Genomic DNA, 14955 nt, shown 5'->3' on the forward strand with positions numbered 1-14955 from the left:
GTGGTTGGTATTATGCAAACGGCAAAACATCTAGAATGCTGCTAGTGCTCTTTATTAAGCATTGTGTGTCTGTCTCTCTCTCTCTCTCTCTCTCTCTCTCTCTCTCTCTCTCTCTCTCTCTCTCTCTCTCTCTCTCTCTCTCTCTCTATATATATATATATATGTATATATATATATCTATATATATATATATATATAGATATATATATATATATATATAGCGTTGCAGGCCTTAGAGAAGACACGAAGCGCTTTTTGATAAGGACACGAATCACTTTTTGATAAGGACACAAAGCGCTTTTTGATAAGAGGTACCACGCGCGGATTACCCCATGAATACTGTTCTGCAGTAGGAAGTTTCCGTGCTCGCTGTGCGGCCAAAAGCAGAGATTGAAATGGCACCTTTATTGGAGATGTATCACTTCATAAAACGGCAATGGCATGCGTTAGCAAATTTAACTCAAATATGAATTAGAAATAAATCACAAGCAAAGGATTCATATTCCTGTGTGGCACGCCTTTAGATTCACAGCGTGGCTGCTGAGTGACAGAATTATGTCGTTGATATATCACGAAACATTAGCAGGTGCTGGACAGAAGGCAGTGATCCAGGGTCGGTTACAACCAATCAGAATTAAGTAGCTGAGGTACGGGCCGGTGGTTCTAAATCACAATATTTTGAGACATAATAAAGAAGTGTATGTTCTCCTTGCACTCTTTATATGAGATTTGCAACAATTGTCAATTTATTTTGTTATGATTATATTTTGAGTGACTATTAGTCACACTGTTCGGCTCACGTGTTTAATAATCTGTTTTTACTAAAACAATTTCGAAGATTCCAAAGGCGGGTGTTATTGTTAAACAATAACCGAGAAGGCCTCCCTGGGATGCCAACTCGTGCCCCCATATATCAGCAGTCAATAGTCTGTAAAATAACCAAATCTACCGATCAAACACAATTATTACTGGGCTGTATGGTTCTAATAATTTTCGGTTTTTTTTTTCTGGTAAGGTGCATGACTTATGAGTGTATTTTTTTTATTTAAAAGCATTTACTGTAGATGTACAAGGAGATATTCCTAATGTATGCCGAGGAGCTTTGCATTTATAATGACATTTTTAGCGAGTTGACACTGTGCTGGTAATGTTCCCAGCAGTCCGATGTCAGCAGCACGCTGCTAGTTGTGTGCTCGTGCACACAAAGGGCCCATGTGCCGAACACATGCCCCTTGTCTGTGGCTCCCGGAGCCGCTCGCAGATGCCCCTGTATTCTAAGCCATTTTAGCACTCACGTGAAATGTTTCTGCAGCTCGACTCCCCCACCCCGTCTGTTTGGTTTCACATTTGCACGTCTCCGATGCTGCGATTACCAGTGGTTCTCAGGGCCAGCCTGACCTGACCCCGGGCGCCTGAACAACTCCTTGTGGTGGGAAACGGAATAGCCGCTGGAGTGATAATGAACGTCGGCTTTCTCACGGCACCGTGGTCTTGAGCACGTCACAGGAGTTTATGTATATGTTTTTATTTGTGCACTTTAATATAAGTCAAACTCGAGGCAATGGTATTGGGTGCATGAGCGCCTGTTACATTACACGAGGTCACATTCATTTTTTTAGGCACAGGGAGATTAAGTGATTTCCTCAGAATAATTCTGGTGGAAAATCCTGCTTCCTATGGCGAGCTCGCGCTGCAATGTACATGGGAGTGTTTTACATCTCCAATGTATACCAAAACAGCACATCTATGTCTCATGAATACGTTGTATACAGAATTTTTTTTTTATCCCTGCTGTAGGCTTTAAATCGTTTAGGTAGGACTCCAAACGGTAGATACACCCATTGGCTTTGCCAGTGATTGGAACAAGTAAACTGGATTACTATCTTGAATTAAAAAAAACATGACTATGTGTCTAAAAATCCGTCTCCCCTACTGGTTCTCGTACAGAACGTTTCAAGGGTTCGTCTAGAATTGCATAGAAAAGAAAAAACGTGCCAAGGGGCGACTCGTTCGCAGTGGGCACAGGAGGAGCCTTCTTTAAAAATGAACATGAAATGAAATAGACACCTGTGTACCAGCTACCTTAGGAAATGAGGTTGACGACCAATCGCTGGGGAGTGGAGAAGCATGAAGGCCAAGAATCATGGAGAATTGCAGGGCGCGTGCTATTTTCTCAATTGTCTGCGTGTACCGTGAACACGATTCTGCACTAAACACCTCGGTAATTCTCGTCAGCGCCAACCCTCCTTTCACGTCAGCTCATTGCCTCTGATTTCTCAGTTCTTATCTTACTTTCCATATTTTCTCGAGTCTTCTTTATTTGTCATACACTTCATTTTGAATCTCACCAACTTTTTGTAAGCATATAAATTGAACAATTCAAATTCAAAAGATTATTTTTGACCTACAAAATAATGGAATAGCACAATGCCGACATTTAACACCTTTTACCAAAAAATCAAAATGATATATTATTTTCTGAACAGTTTATCTATTTCATTAGTCTATTAAATCTACTAAAAATGCGAGTAAATCAAAAGAAATTGTCAGCAAATAAAGCAAATTAACAACTAGAGTTCTGATTACGGAGGCGTGACGTGACAGCTGTTCGTGTGTGAAAATGAGCAGCATTTGGAAAATGTCAAAAACAAAAATATAGAAGCCGAAAAAAGTCGCTCACAAATATGGACTACCAAATAAAAACCATACAAAAGCATCGATGCTCCTAACTCCCAGATTTGCTAGTCATTTATTTGAGCCCTACAACAGGCGGAGAGTGTGCCTGACAGAATTTGGAACCTCGAACAGATCAAAAGGTTTGTTGGTAGAATTTTTTATCGTCTGTATTTTACAGTCTAGGTTTTGAGTTTTGAATTCTGTAAGTACTAACTATATATTTTGACACCTGAAAATGTAACAGAGCTGCAGGTACAACAGTAAAGAGCTATAGAACACAGAGGAGAGACATTGCAAGAATCCTGACTCATCATTCTCTGTTCCCCTTTGACCATCTTGACCCTCCTTTCCAGACATGCTTAATAGCTGAATTCTGATGTGTTGTCATGTATTTCATAATTCTCAGTGTTATATCACATAAAAAATTGTAGCCCCCGTTTATTTATCGACATCATAAAAACATAAAAGTATAAGCTGCTCACCATCTAAACTGAAGTCTGAATGGATACAAAAAGTCAAATGATTTTGTACTGTACTTTGTCCCGACACTACGTAAAAGTTTAACGAAATACCCTCAAACAAATGTAAAAGTGTACACCATAAATATAATATAAAACAGATTTATTTTACATTCCACCATGGTTGATGGGATACGCTAAATAATAATTTAGCATGCATAAGTAGAGGTATCTTTTCTTATAAATACAATATACAAAAATAAAGACAGTATACAGTCTTATGATATTTCCAACAGAATTACCTTCCATGATGATGTAAACAATGTAACAAATATACACATATATAACAAGCACAGACATTTACAATGATGGACAAAGGAGCGGTGTTCTTAGTTCCGAGTCTATTAACACTGATTGAACGTGTAGTCTTCTTGGCTAGTGTGCTCCGGCTCTGACTCTTCCCAAAAAGAGAACTGGGAAAATTAAATGACCAAGATGCCCGAGTCGATATTTCCTGCTGTACTGTCAAAGGAGAGCTTCTCCCACTCGGGCTAATTCTTACTCAGATTTTAGCACACTAAAGGCAAAATTGTGCAACACGTGGAGCCAAAAAGCGGTTGACCTGTAAAAAAACAACAACAACAAAAACTCTAAACGCCATTGGCGGTCCTCCCCTGGGGTCTTGTTGCAGGCCTTGCTCCTGCAGGTGGAATGGTTGCCGGTGAGTTGGTACAGTCTAAGAAGGGGGTTGCCTTCCTCCGAGTCCCTTCCCTATGTTGACGCTGTTCGAGGGCCCGGTCTCTACAGTTTAAAATGTTTCGTGTAGGTTGGTGCAGTCCATTGAGGGGGCCTTGGAACGGCCTCTCCGGCCGGCAGTCAGGGTCTCGCTCTAAAAACACTGCCCGTCGTTTGGTACGGTCTCGAGAGGGGCGCGTTGAACGTCCTCCCCTCTCAGTGAGTTGGTAAAGGACTCTGCGTAAAGCGGCGAGCAGTCTGCTGGACTGTTGGTACAGCCCGCACAGGGGTGTCCGTCCCCGCGTGCTCCCTGTGTGACAGCGGCGGGCGCGCGCTGCAGGGCCTCGGCCTGCGCCATGTTGAGTCTACGGGCTCGGCTCATTGCTGCGCCGGGGGCGGTTTGCCCTGACTGCTCCGCCGGCGGCTGGGACTGCTGTCGTCCTCTGCCGAGGAGCAGTCGGACGAGTGGTAGGAGCCGAAGCGCCGGGCTCCGAGCTCCTCCTCGTCGTCGTCTTCCTCCTCGGCCTCGTCGTCGTCCTCACTGTCCCTGTAGTCTATGCTGGAGAGGCGGGAGTCGGCCTTGTGCTTGGCGTAGTCCGCCTCGGCCTCCTTCTCTTCGCCCTTCTCGCCCCCTTTGCTGCTCTTCTGCTTCTCGGCCTCCTGGGCCGCCTGCTCCTTCGCCTTCTTGCTCCTTTTCCACTTCATGCGCCTGTTCTGGAACCAGATTTTCACCTGCGTGAGAGAAACGGAAAGAGGGCGTTATTGGTGGTGAAATGGAATTATTAGCCCGCTCCAGCCAGTTAGTGTCATTTATAGGTGGTTCAACGAAGCCGTTTTTAGATATTTACATGACAATTAATTGGCAGCACTTTTGAGGTCCCTCGCTGCATGCCATGTTTTATTCAGAGCCTATCATCTCTACCGTAACACGCTTCTAAATCGTTTCGATGATTTAATTTATACGGGTAGTTTATAAGTGCCATGTTTTTATCCTACTATAAGGTTCAATACCAACCTGAACGAAGTATGCGCACGTCACACTTTTGGTAACTGGAGAGGAAGGGCATAACCAGACTAGTTCTATAGTCACCCTTTGACCTTCTTCGGAGCAGATCCAAGTCGTTATTGATAAATCAGGCTTTTTTGTCTCGCGTAATTACCAAAGCCTAACTTCTCATAATGATTATTCTGGCCTGGAGATTGGTTATTCCGTGAACATTAAATTGAGTATTCCTTATAGAGGTCTGCACAGGGGAAGCTCTGTATGGCATTTGTATTGCATAGTGGGCAGTAGCGTAGCCAGGTGTTATGGGTCCTAGTGTAAGGATGGACATGGGCCCCCCTGGCTGCTGTAGGAATTATGAAATACAGCAATAACCAGGCTTATTGGTCGGTGAAACTGCACCTGCTATACCAATGAAAGATCCACCCCTGATAGTCGAGGGCCTGCTCTGAAAAAAGCCACACCCTGTACATAATACAAACTTAAAGAGAAAACATTGGGCTTCTTGCTGGTTAAAATAAGTTCAATGTATTCCGGCCCTCTCAGTTAATAGCTTGGTGGAGAGAGAACTGTATACATTTTTTGTCCCATATCCCCACCTGCTTCGCATCTCCATACTCTTAAATGACCCATCTAGTGAATAATCAGCACGCGTTTTCTATTAATAAGGGTAACAAACCTTTTTAAGAACAGATTATGGTATCAATAAAATATGACATTCTTACTGAACTGAAAGTTCTGGTCAGTCTGTAATTAATATTTAATTGCCGGATTGTGAAACAATTAGCTGGAGCAATCTAAAATTAGTGGTTTTCACTTCCCATTAAATGCGTGCAGAATGTACACTCTTGATAAGACCAATGTGTACAATTAAGTACAATACAATTCATAATACTAGCGCTGCGCCTCCTATTCAGCTTAGTGTGTTCAAGAGCATAGCGTTTGGGCTGCCAAGTTCAACGGTCAAGTGTCCACAAGGGCAAGTAGACAAGCGTTGGGGATGGAAGAGACAGTTGCACAGCATGTCCTCGTACAAATAGTGTACATAACTGATACCAAACATGGAGATGTCTTTTGCACACTTTAGATACTGTACATTTTGTGCGCATGGGTAACCTTCAAGGAGCCACCATACATAACATGCAGACGTCTAGTGCATTATATTCACAGATGCCCGATTGAAATAAGGTCTCCTATCTCTTGCAAGTGATAAAAACGTTTCCCTTCCCTGTAGTAAAACATAGAGTAAATAAAAGAACATTTTAACCTGCTCTACAGCGTCACATTCCGGCAGAAGAGCCGAAGTGCCGAACAGCGGTAAGACGTTATCGGGAACTTTGGGATTTGCCCCACTGAGTAACAAAGAGGGGACATTTTAATAAAATAAGGGTTTATTAGTCATATGATAGAGAGGAGATCGAAAAGGATCGTTTGTGTGTGAGAGAAACACAGAGATAGAAGGAAAGTGTGTGTGCGCGAGAGGCAGTGCGCGTGTTTGTGAGAGGCAAAGTGTGTGTGCGCAAGAGGGTGCGCGCGTTTGTGAGAGGCAAAGTGTGTGCCTGTGTGTGTGAGAGAGAAACTTCCAAGAATCTGAAGTTATTCTAATATACCCTGTCTGGAGACACCCGTCTGTGCTTCTAACAACACCTGGCCGGAGACACCCGTCTCGGGTTCTAACAGCCCCTGTCTGTAGACACCCGTCTGTGCATCTAACATCCCCTGCCTGTAGACACCCGTCTGTGCTTCTTAGAAACCCTGGTTGTAGACACCCGTCTGCGCTTCTAACATCCCCGGGCCGGAGATACCCGTCTGTGCTTCAAACGCCCCCTGGCTGTAGTAGAGACACCCCTCTGCCCTGCCCCGCTGCACATGGTGTGGTGCACCCCTCCTCTCAGCTCCGCGTACCTGGGTCTCTGTCAGCATGAGGGACGTGGCCACCTCGAAGCGCTTGGGCCTGGACAGGTACTTGTTGAGCTTGAACTGGTGCTCCAGCTCCAGGAGCTGCTGGCTGGTGAAGGCGGTGCGAGGCCTCCGGCACTTCCCCAGCAGGTTGGACTGCGCCTGGGCTGCAGAGAGAAGATGGACTACAATTAGAGGAAAGGGGTTATTTTTCTGCCCGGAACAACAAGTCAACACACGCCGCGCTGCCCTGCGCTCTACGGCAAAGGCTGTTGTATATGCAACCTATTCCATCGACGTCATGCAACATAAACACCCATCCTGGACAATTATTCACCACTCGTGCACACAAGACCTACTATTAAGTAAGGAGGTCCCGGAAACATATATTGTGATATATTACATTTTGTGTTAATCCTGGGACTGGCTCGTTTATTTCACGTCATTCATTGAAATACGCTTGTCTTCGGAAACATTTACAAGCTCCGCCAAAATGAGACATAATAACAGCACTTATACGCTTTCAGATTGGAACGTGTAATTAATAAATGAACACGCCGAACACGGGTTTAAAACTGGACCCGTTGGGCACAGTTTTACACATTAGATCTTAATTGTAATTAATAAATGAACACGCCGAACACGGGTTTAAAACTGGACCCGTGCGGCACAGTTTTACACATTAGATCTTAATTGTAATTAATAAATGAACACGCCGAACACGGGTTTAAAACTGGACCCGTGCGGCACGGTTTTACAAATTAGATCTTAATTGGAATACATATATATATATATAGAGAGAGAGAGAGATAGAGAGAGAGAGAGAGAGAGAGAGAGAGAGAGAGAGAGAGAGAGAGAGAGAGAGAAAATATATGTATATATGTACGTACACACACAAGTTCTAGATAAACAAACACATCGTCTGTCTGCCAGTTCCTCGGACAGCCAGACACCTGAAAAGATTGCATAGACCGGAGTGTGTATATTGTAAATTGTGAGAAGTGTTGCATTGTGAATTTGCATTAAATTGAGTTAACATGGCAACAAAAGGTCAACAGGAGGCACACGAGAGACAATGAAACAAAGTCTCTCCATTCATGTATTCGTATTTTGCTGACTCCGTCATTTTCAGCCCTGTTGTCCCCCCTTAAAATGCAAACGTAGAATTGATCCTTTGATTTCCCAGGAGCCACTCCGGGGCCGTGCAATGAAGGGAAGCGGCCCCCGGGGGAAGGGCACTTTGCCCATCCATGGCAAACGCCCTTGATTTAGTCATCGGAGTCAGGCCGACTCCCAGGCCGGCCATACATTAGGGCCTTAATTAAAAGATATATACTTGCGCGCGGCTCGGGGGATTCCACACTCCATTGAATTGTTCTTTAACTAAGGGGATTACACGTCCTGTCCGGACGCCCCCTAGAGTGCAGGGGCTGGAGACCACCGAGGGAGGAAGAGCAGGCCCTAATTCATACCGTGATTAAGGAAAGTAGTGGCCACTGCAGTTGGGTCATTTGTACTTCCCCCTTCAAACCGTCGCCAAAAATTTCCATAAGGGATCGTGCCGTGCACTAAACAAATTAAAGGCCGTGAAAGATGTGCAGCGCGCACCATGTGATTTCTCCACAAGATCATATATTCCGCAACAGATGTTCTCTTCTCCAGCTAATTTTTCAATTATGCTCCGGACACGCCTAGGGATTTAATGAGTGCTCTAAATGTGAGATATCGGAAGGGTGAAACGTTCACCGGCTCGTGGCTCAGCCAGTGTGCCGTGGGCCCTGCTGCAAGGATGGAAATGAGCCCCTGGCTGCGGATTGAATGCTAAAATACAGTCATAATTGTGGCCTCTGGGCCCCGGCGCTACTACACCTGCTGCACCAATGGAAGCAACGCTCATAGGGACCACAGGGGAAGTGGGAAGGCCAGCCTGCGGGGCAGTGGGAACAGGCCGATAGGGCCGTGTTGACGCATGGGCGAGAATAGGTGTAATCTGGGCTGTAATGTTTGCTCTGCCAACGGTGTGAAGGAAAGGGCCTGTGCATTGTGCGGGATCCAACAAAGCAAGTGAAAGGGAGAGCTGTTTCTGGAAACAATCACAAGCCTGTTGGATATTTAGATGTGTATTCACTAGCCACCTGTTAAACTGTATGTTTTCCTCATCTGATTCCATATGCATATGTTTTTAATACTGGATACTTGATATACGCTTGTCTACTAATTTGCGAAAGTATATCAGTTGTGTAGCGCGGCGCCTTAACGCCCTTCATAGTGTCTAGAACAACAAAACCGTGAATAAATAGGACTGTGTTTTCGGCTCCAGGCCTCTATCAGGACCAGCCCGTGTGAGGGAGGCCGCGATCCAGACTGCACGAACCTACCTGTTGCCCTGAGATCAAACAGTCACACGGTCCAGATTTCCTCGTCGCCATGTGATTTTTCTCGGCCTGTGTCATTAGTTGTCTTGACTGCTGACATTGCTTGTTTGCGGCTGCAGGATTCTGACAGCTCTGCTAATTGTTTTTCCCAACGGTGTTACTTTTTAAACAAACCCCATTCAGAGCAAAACAATGAAGCTTTCTCTGGGCCTAGCGTGTGCTAATTGGTGAATTCTTTGAAGCGAGGACACACTTCACGGCTAAAACAACCCAAAGGCTCTGTGAAGTAGAAACCCCACAGGATGAGAGAGGGGTCGGTTCCTGTGGTGTTGTGTAATGTTTAAAGTGGGTATTTGCCAGGATGATCCGTGGCCTGTGACCTGGCTTCTATTGTCGCAGGTAATACAAACATTTTGTCAGGCGCACAATGGGCCCTGTGTGATATAGTTTAATGGCACCCATCCACCCACGTCCGCCAGCAGACAGGCCAGCCGTGCTGCCACAGTCAGTGCTGTTGCATACCCGTGGGGCCGAACTCTGTCGGTATAGATACAGTGACACTTCCATAAGCCATCCATGCACTGCCTATTGTGAGAATAGAATAACGTCCATTGGCGACCACTGCAATAAATGTGTCTGAGCGCCCACATTGCTTGCTTGGTTGATGAGGTGAAGATTATTATTGCACTTGCAATCCTCGATTATACAGCCAATCCCAATTGTAACACACAAGGGAACCTTTGCCGGAAATGAAGCAAAGATACAGCTCGCTGTCTTCCAAAGGGCCTTCCGAGGATTAAAGGGTTCACCGGTCCAAGGAGGCTGACAAACATGCATGACCGGCACCAAGATCGTGCAGATAGCTCAGTGGGTTAATGCGGCCAACATTGTGCGTAATCTCGAGCTCACAGGATTGACTGTGAATGAATATGACGTTAGGTGCCGAAAAGGGTCACGACCTTCGTGCTTTCCTGTCTGTATAAATGTGGCCGAAGAGTGCAGAGGAGGCACTAGATGAAATACAACCTCAATTTTGTTAGAAGAACTGCCCAGCGTGTATCATAGCTGTGTACAGAGACGTCGCTGAATACACGTGTTTGTAGCCCTCTGTTTTCATAGCGCCTTTCTCTAGAAACGAGTTAGTGCTGGAAGGCAATCGGCAACACACAATTCAGTGTGGGATGTAAAAGATTTACATAATATTAACAATAATAATAGTTATATTTGGTATTAGGATTACTCCCAGTCCGTTTAGATACTGCCACCACACCGCATACAGTGTGAATGCTTCACTATTCTTCTTACTATGACACTATATCATAAACATGCCCATAAATGTGCATAGAATCCGACTGCACTGCAGATGAATGGGGGCTTTGTAGGGCGAGAAACGACAACGTGTAGGTTTATTAGATTTGTGTTATGGAAATTGGAAAATGTTTGTATCACACAGAAATGTAACAGCGTCTTGGAAATAGTGACAAAACCATAGTGTAACATCGCTCGTATGCTCACGTTTACGTATGTTGTGAAACGCCGTAGGCGCTAGAAGGGCATTCAATTTCAATTCAATTTACTAGACGCTCAATTAAAGATGGCCTGGGTCGGTGTAATATGGCTGGGGGTTCTAGCAGCTTTTCACATCAGCAAATACCGGTAATGCCAGATTGAATGTGACGGAAAACAGAGGCAGAAGAGTCACATGTAAAGCGACTCATTGTGTATAAATACTGTGACTGTAAGATGTGTACAGACCGCGCGTTTTCACTATCGGGCTACGTCTTTCGATCGCTTCTAGTTTTTTTAGATTGATTAGTTGTACACTTTAAGTGCATTTCTGTTGAAACTAAGGCAAATTGTGAAATACATTTGCGCTCCTCTTTATTTATATATTTTGTATTTTATCTAACAACTGGAATAGGTATCATGGTCTGAAAAAATGGAGCGTTTAACGTACACAGGACAAATGTGTGTGGGCGAACTAGAGTATGTTCTAACGAATCTATCTGGAAACACGTATACCAAACATGGTATTCCTTTGCCATAGAAGGCACGACATTTGCATTAGATTTCAACGGCAATGAGTAGCCACGGGGCAATTACATTTCATTTTATACGTTTATCTACCTTTATTGTGAAATACTATGTAACACAATTAAAACTGACTCAGATAACAATGGGTTCAGTCTTGTAAAATGTTCTCATTTTTTGTAAACAAAACATAAAATGAATGTGTCAAACGGAAAACACTGTATTGGGTTGATAAGGTGTGAACTATATATACTTTTAAATATGTTCATGGATTTATTTTGAACAATTAACTAATTATGCTGTCTGTTTGGATTTTAGATACTTTATTTTCCTTGTCATACCTGCATTATAATCAATATCAACGGAACGTGTCACCATTCTCGAGTTATCTGTGTCCATTGTGGATATCTTTGTATAAGAAGGTATTACACCGGCTGTCGGCACAATGTACTTTAATTATGCTCAGTTTGGGTGTACATTTATAAAGTAAACACTCGTTTCACATGCTGTGCTGTCGATCTCCATCTTCATGTCTTGTTCTGATGTTAATATGTGATTACTTACTTCGGCGGATACTGTGTTACGATGAGTTATTGTAGAGGGTATTGTAGCTTATTCCCGAGCTCCTTTACTGTACACGTGTACACCATACAAGTGGACTCTGTTTTACTCGCTGTTTTCTATACCATAAACTACTTTCTCACGCGGTGGATTTGATGAGCAACCCATATTCCTGCCCCATTTTATGTACGTGTTCCCCGAGAGAGCAGATCACATCCTCCTCTGCGTATGTGCCGGTTGTCATGGACACACCAGTCGGTGTAAATGACAGGCTTTTGATGTGGTGCCTGTACTCGATCATAATACAGAAACCATTGAAACGATTCCATGTGAATCGGCCTCTCTCCACAATATACACAGCACACGCTCTTCTGTCTGTCTGTATCTCACTCTCTGTAAATACATAACACGTGCCCTTTGTGTCTGTGCCGACCTCCCTTGACGTAAATAACAGCTGCAATTGCCCTCGTGGGTATATGCAGCACATATACGTGCCCTCCATGTGAATGTGTCGCACTAGTCCAGGCTCTTTCTAGAAGCGCCGTCTATGTTCATGTACCTCTGTGTGCCCCTGCATCACTCACGTGTCCCTGGTGTACTCGCCTCTCTCTCTTAATATACGTGGCAAACGCCCACTCCTATCTTCACGCGCATGCCTCTCTCTCTGTATGAAACATACGATAGCCCCTGACAACTTTCGTGTATACATGCCCCTGGCGCTCTGTGTACTCAGCGTAAGTATCATGTCCTACCTGCGCGTGTGCCTCACTCTCCAGGTATTTATAACACAAGTCCCTGGCTGCATATACTCACTATTCTCCTGGAGTGCCTACATGACACATGGGAGCAGGTCTCTAGGTCTCTCTTGATGTACACGTTATAAATCTCTCTTACCCTCTGGGCTTGTGCCCCACTCTCGGCGTGTGCACAAATGCCTATCTGTGAAAGTACCCCATTCGTTATCCTTAATATGTATACAGCGCCTGCCTTCCCATTCCCTATTGTATGTCCCCGGCTCTCTGTGTGAATACAGCAGAAGTCCCTCTTTCCCCGAGGTATGCGCCCCGCTCTCGGGAGTGTACACAGTACATTATCTACTGTCTCACACCTGGAATGTACACACAAACTCTGCACACATGCCACTGTCTTTTGTTTTCACTGCACACGTCTCACTCTCTATAGGTATGTGTCCCATTCACAGCGTATACACATCCATGATCCAGTGCCTCACTATTGATGTAAACATACAAACTACATGCCCTATCACTCTGCACTCAGACCACTGTCTTTTGCTTTCACTGCACAGGTCTCCCTACTTATAGGTATGTGTCCCATTCACAGGGTATACACATACATGCCCTAGTGCATCGCTCTTGGAGTAATACACCCATGCTGCATGTCCTACCACTCTGCACGCAGGCCACTGTCTTTGGTGTACCGCGCACACAAACCCCTCGCCCCCAGCGTTACATGCATGCATGCATGTCACACTCCGTGCATACGCAGCGGTACTCACAGTTGAAGTCGGGCATCTTGGGCAGCATCATGCCGGCGGTGGAGGCCCGCAGCCACTGGTCCAGCTGGAAGGTGCCGGCGCTGATCTTCAGGGGCTCTGCGGGCGCCGAGTGGTGCGCGGGGCCCGGCGGCAGGTGCTGCGAGTAGTAGGAGAGCGCGGGGTGCAGCGCGGCCGCCGAGTAGCCGTACATGGGGTGCCCGTAGAGGCCGCCGCCCCCGCCCCCCGCCTGCGGGTGCGGCAGGCCCAGCAGTGCCGGGTGCTGCGGGTGCTGGTGCTGCTGCTGGCCTCCCATGTAGCCGTGCTTGGGCAGCAGCCCCATGCGGTGCTGCGGCGGGGCCGGCGGCGGGGACTGGCTCTCCCGTAAGCCGCAGTCCTGGTGCTCGGAGGTGACAAGCGCCAGAGGCGAGCTCTGCGGCCGGGGAGGGTCCGCGGCCAGCAGCGCGTCGATGCGGAAGTTCTTGGACTTTTCCATTGTGTGTGCCCCCAGGGGTTCCCTCTCGGCGTCAGTCACACGGAGCCGCGCAGTGTCCCAGTCCCTGCGGCCGCCGCTTCCGCTGACTCCCCCGCGGTGACAGCTCTAACCCGGGGCCGGAGGCAACCTGCTCACTTCAAGGACCGTAGCACGCGCGCTCATTGGCTGCTTCCCCCTTTTGACGCATCCGAATGGCCTAAATAGTTGTGAGTGGACCACCAATCACACAGCAATAAGCCAAGACATGTGTGAAAAGCCCACCTTTTGAGTAGTGAGTAGTGGCCTCTACGGAGCTGTCAACGTAAAGTGGCCCCGCCCTTCGAAGTTTCGCCAGAAATGATTGGTGCGCAGCTTCGGGCTGTCATTTAGACTCCACCCACGAGTTGTCACCTGGAGTGGCTCCGCCCTTCTGTGGACATTTCCTTTCTGGATTCCCACAGGAGGCAGGCCTCACTGGCAATGGAAAAAGAAAGCTTTATTTGTGCCCTGGGAAAGGGTCAATCCTGAACAAACTTACGGTATCTGCTCATTAAACGAAGATGGAGGACGACAGAAAACATTTACCAATGATTGCGCCAAAAGCAAACAAATTTTGAACACCTGAAACGCCGAATGTGTCCTAAATCTTACCCCATACCCCTTACTTCATTTCTTCTGATGTGTTGCCTGTTGTAAAAATTATAATTCCCCGATAATTGGCGATTGTTATTAATGTATTTAATATATTTTCTTCATGTGGCTTCCTCAGTTCGCGTGGTAATCTCTTTGAGAAATAAAACAGTAAGCCAGTTCCTGGTTCGTTAGTGTCCTGACTCCTGGTTCGGAAAAAATGTTTGTCTAGAATATTTCAGTCGCCGCTTTAGCCCTGATCCAGATGTTAATGCTCGCCTCGGGGATTTCTTTTTTTATTTTTTTATTTCAAAGTATTTTATTGAAAATAAAGGCCTAAGTAAGAACTCAGAAAAGCGGTGCACGTTTGGACAAAAATATGACTGTTTCTAACAAAGATATATATTAATATGCATTTCGAAATGTAAGGAAACTAAAGCCCAGTGGCCATCTAAGACTGGTAAGGACGAGCTGGCATTACAAACCGTGACACTAGTAGGTTTTAGCTGCCAAAACCCTTCCACGGATGTTCACGAACCAACTAACAGACAGGCATCGGTATCTGTCTTCTGCAGAATATAGATACGTCACGCCAAGGTCGGGATCTCATTTCATAGGAA

At 45.7% G+C, this 14955-nt stretch overlaps 1 protein-coding gene across 2 annotated transcripts; it reads right to left on the reverse strand.

The window, feature by feature from the left end:
* Window positions 1-2445: 2445 nt before the first annotated feature.
* MNX1 (motor neuron and pancreas homeobox 1) lies at window positions 2446-13965 on the reverse strand. Of its 2 annotated transcripts, none has more exons than XM_086939954.1 (3): window positions 13255-13965; window positions 6778-6938; window positions 2446-4601 (listed from the first exon to the last, which is right to left on the reverse strand). In XM_086939954.1, the coding sequence occupies exons 1-3, from the start codon at window positions 13724-13726 to the stop codon at window positions 4248-4250; spliced, it is 987 nt and encodes a 328-aa protein (XP_086796080.1). In that variant the 5' UTR covers window positions 13727-13965; the 3' UTR covers window positions 2446-4247. The 2 variants fall into 2 exon arrangements, with proteins under 2 accessions (XP_086796080.1, XP_086796079.1); XM_086939953.1 differs by having other exon boundaries at window positions 3331-4601; window positions 6778-6956; window positions 13255-13888.
* Between the last annotated feature and the right edge of the window lie 990 nt (window positions 13966-14955).

The sequence above is a fragment of the Lissotriton vulgaris genome, chromosome 10 (assembly GCF_964263255.1).
Source record: "Lissotriton vulgaris chromosome 10, aLisVul1.2, whole genome shotgun sequence".
NCBI lineage: Eukaryota > Metazoa > Chordata > Amphibia > Caudata > Salamandridae > Lissotriton > Lissotriton vulgaris.

Coding starts and splice junctions, on each gene's coding strand:
- MNX1 (XM_086939953.1), bottom strand. CDS start 13,726: ATGGAAAAGTCCAAGAACTTCCGCATCGACGCGCTGCTGGCCGCGGAC. Junction 6,957..13,254: donor CAAGATGCCCGACTTCAACT/GTGAGTACCGCT, acceptor CTCTAATTGTAG/TCCATCTTCTCTCTGCAGCC. Junction 4,602..6,777: donor TCATGCTGACAGAGACCCAG/GTACGCGGAGCT, acceptor TCTCTCACGCAG/GTGAAAATCTGGTTCCAGAA.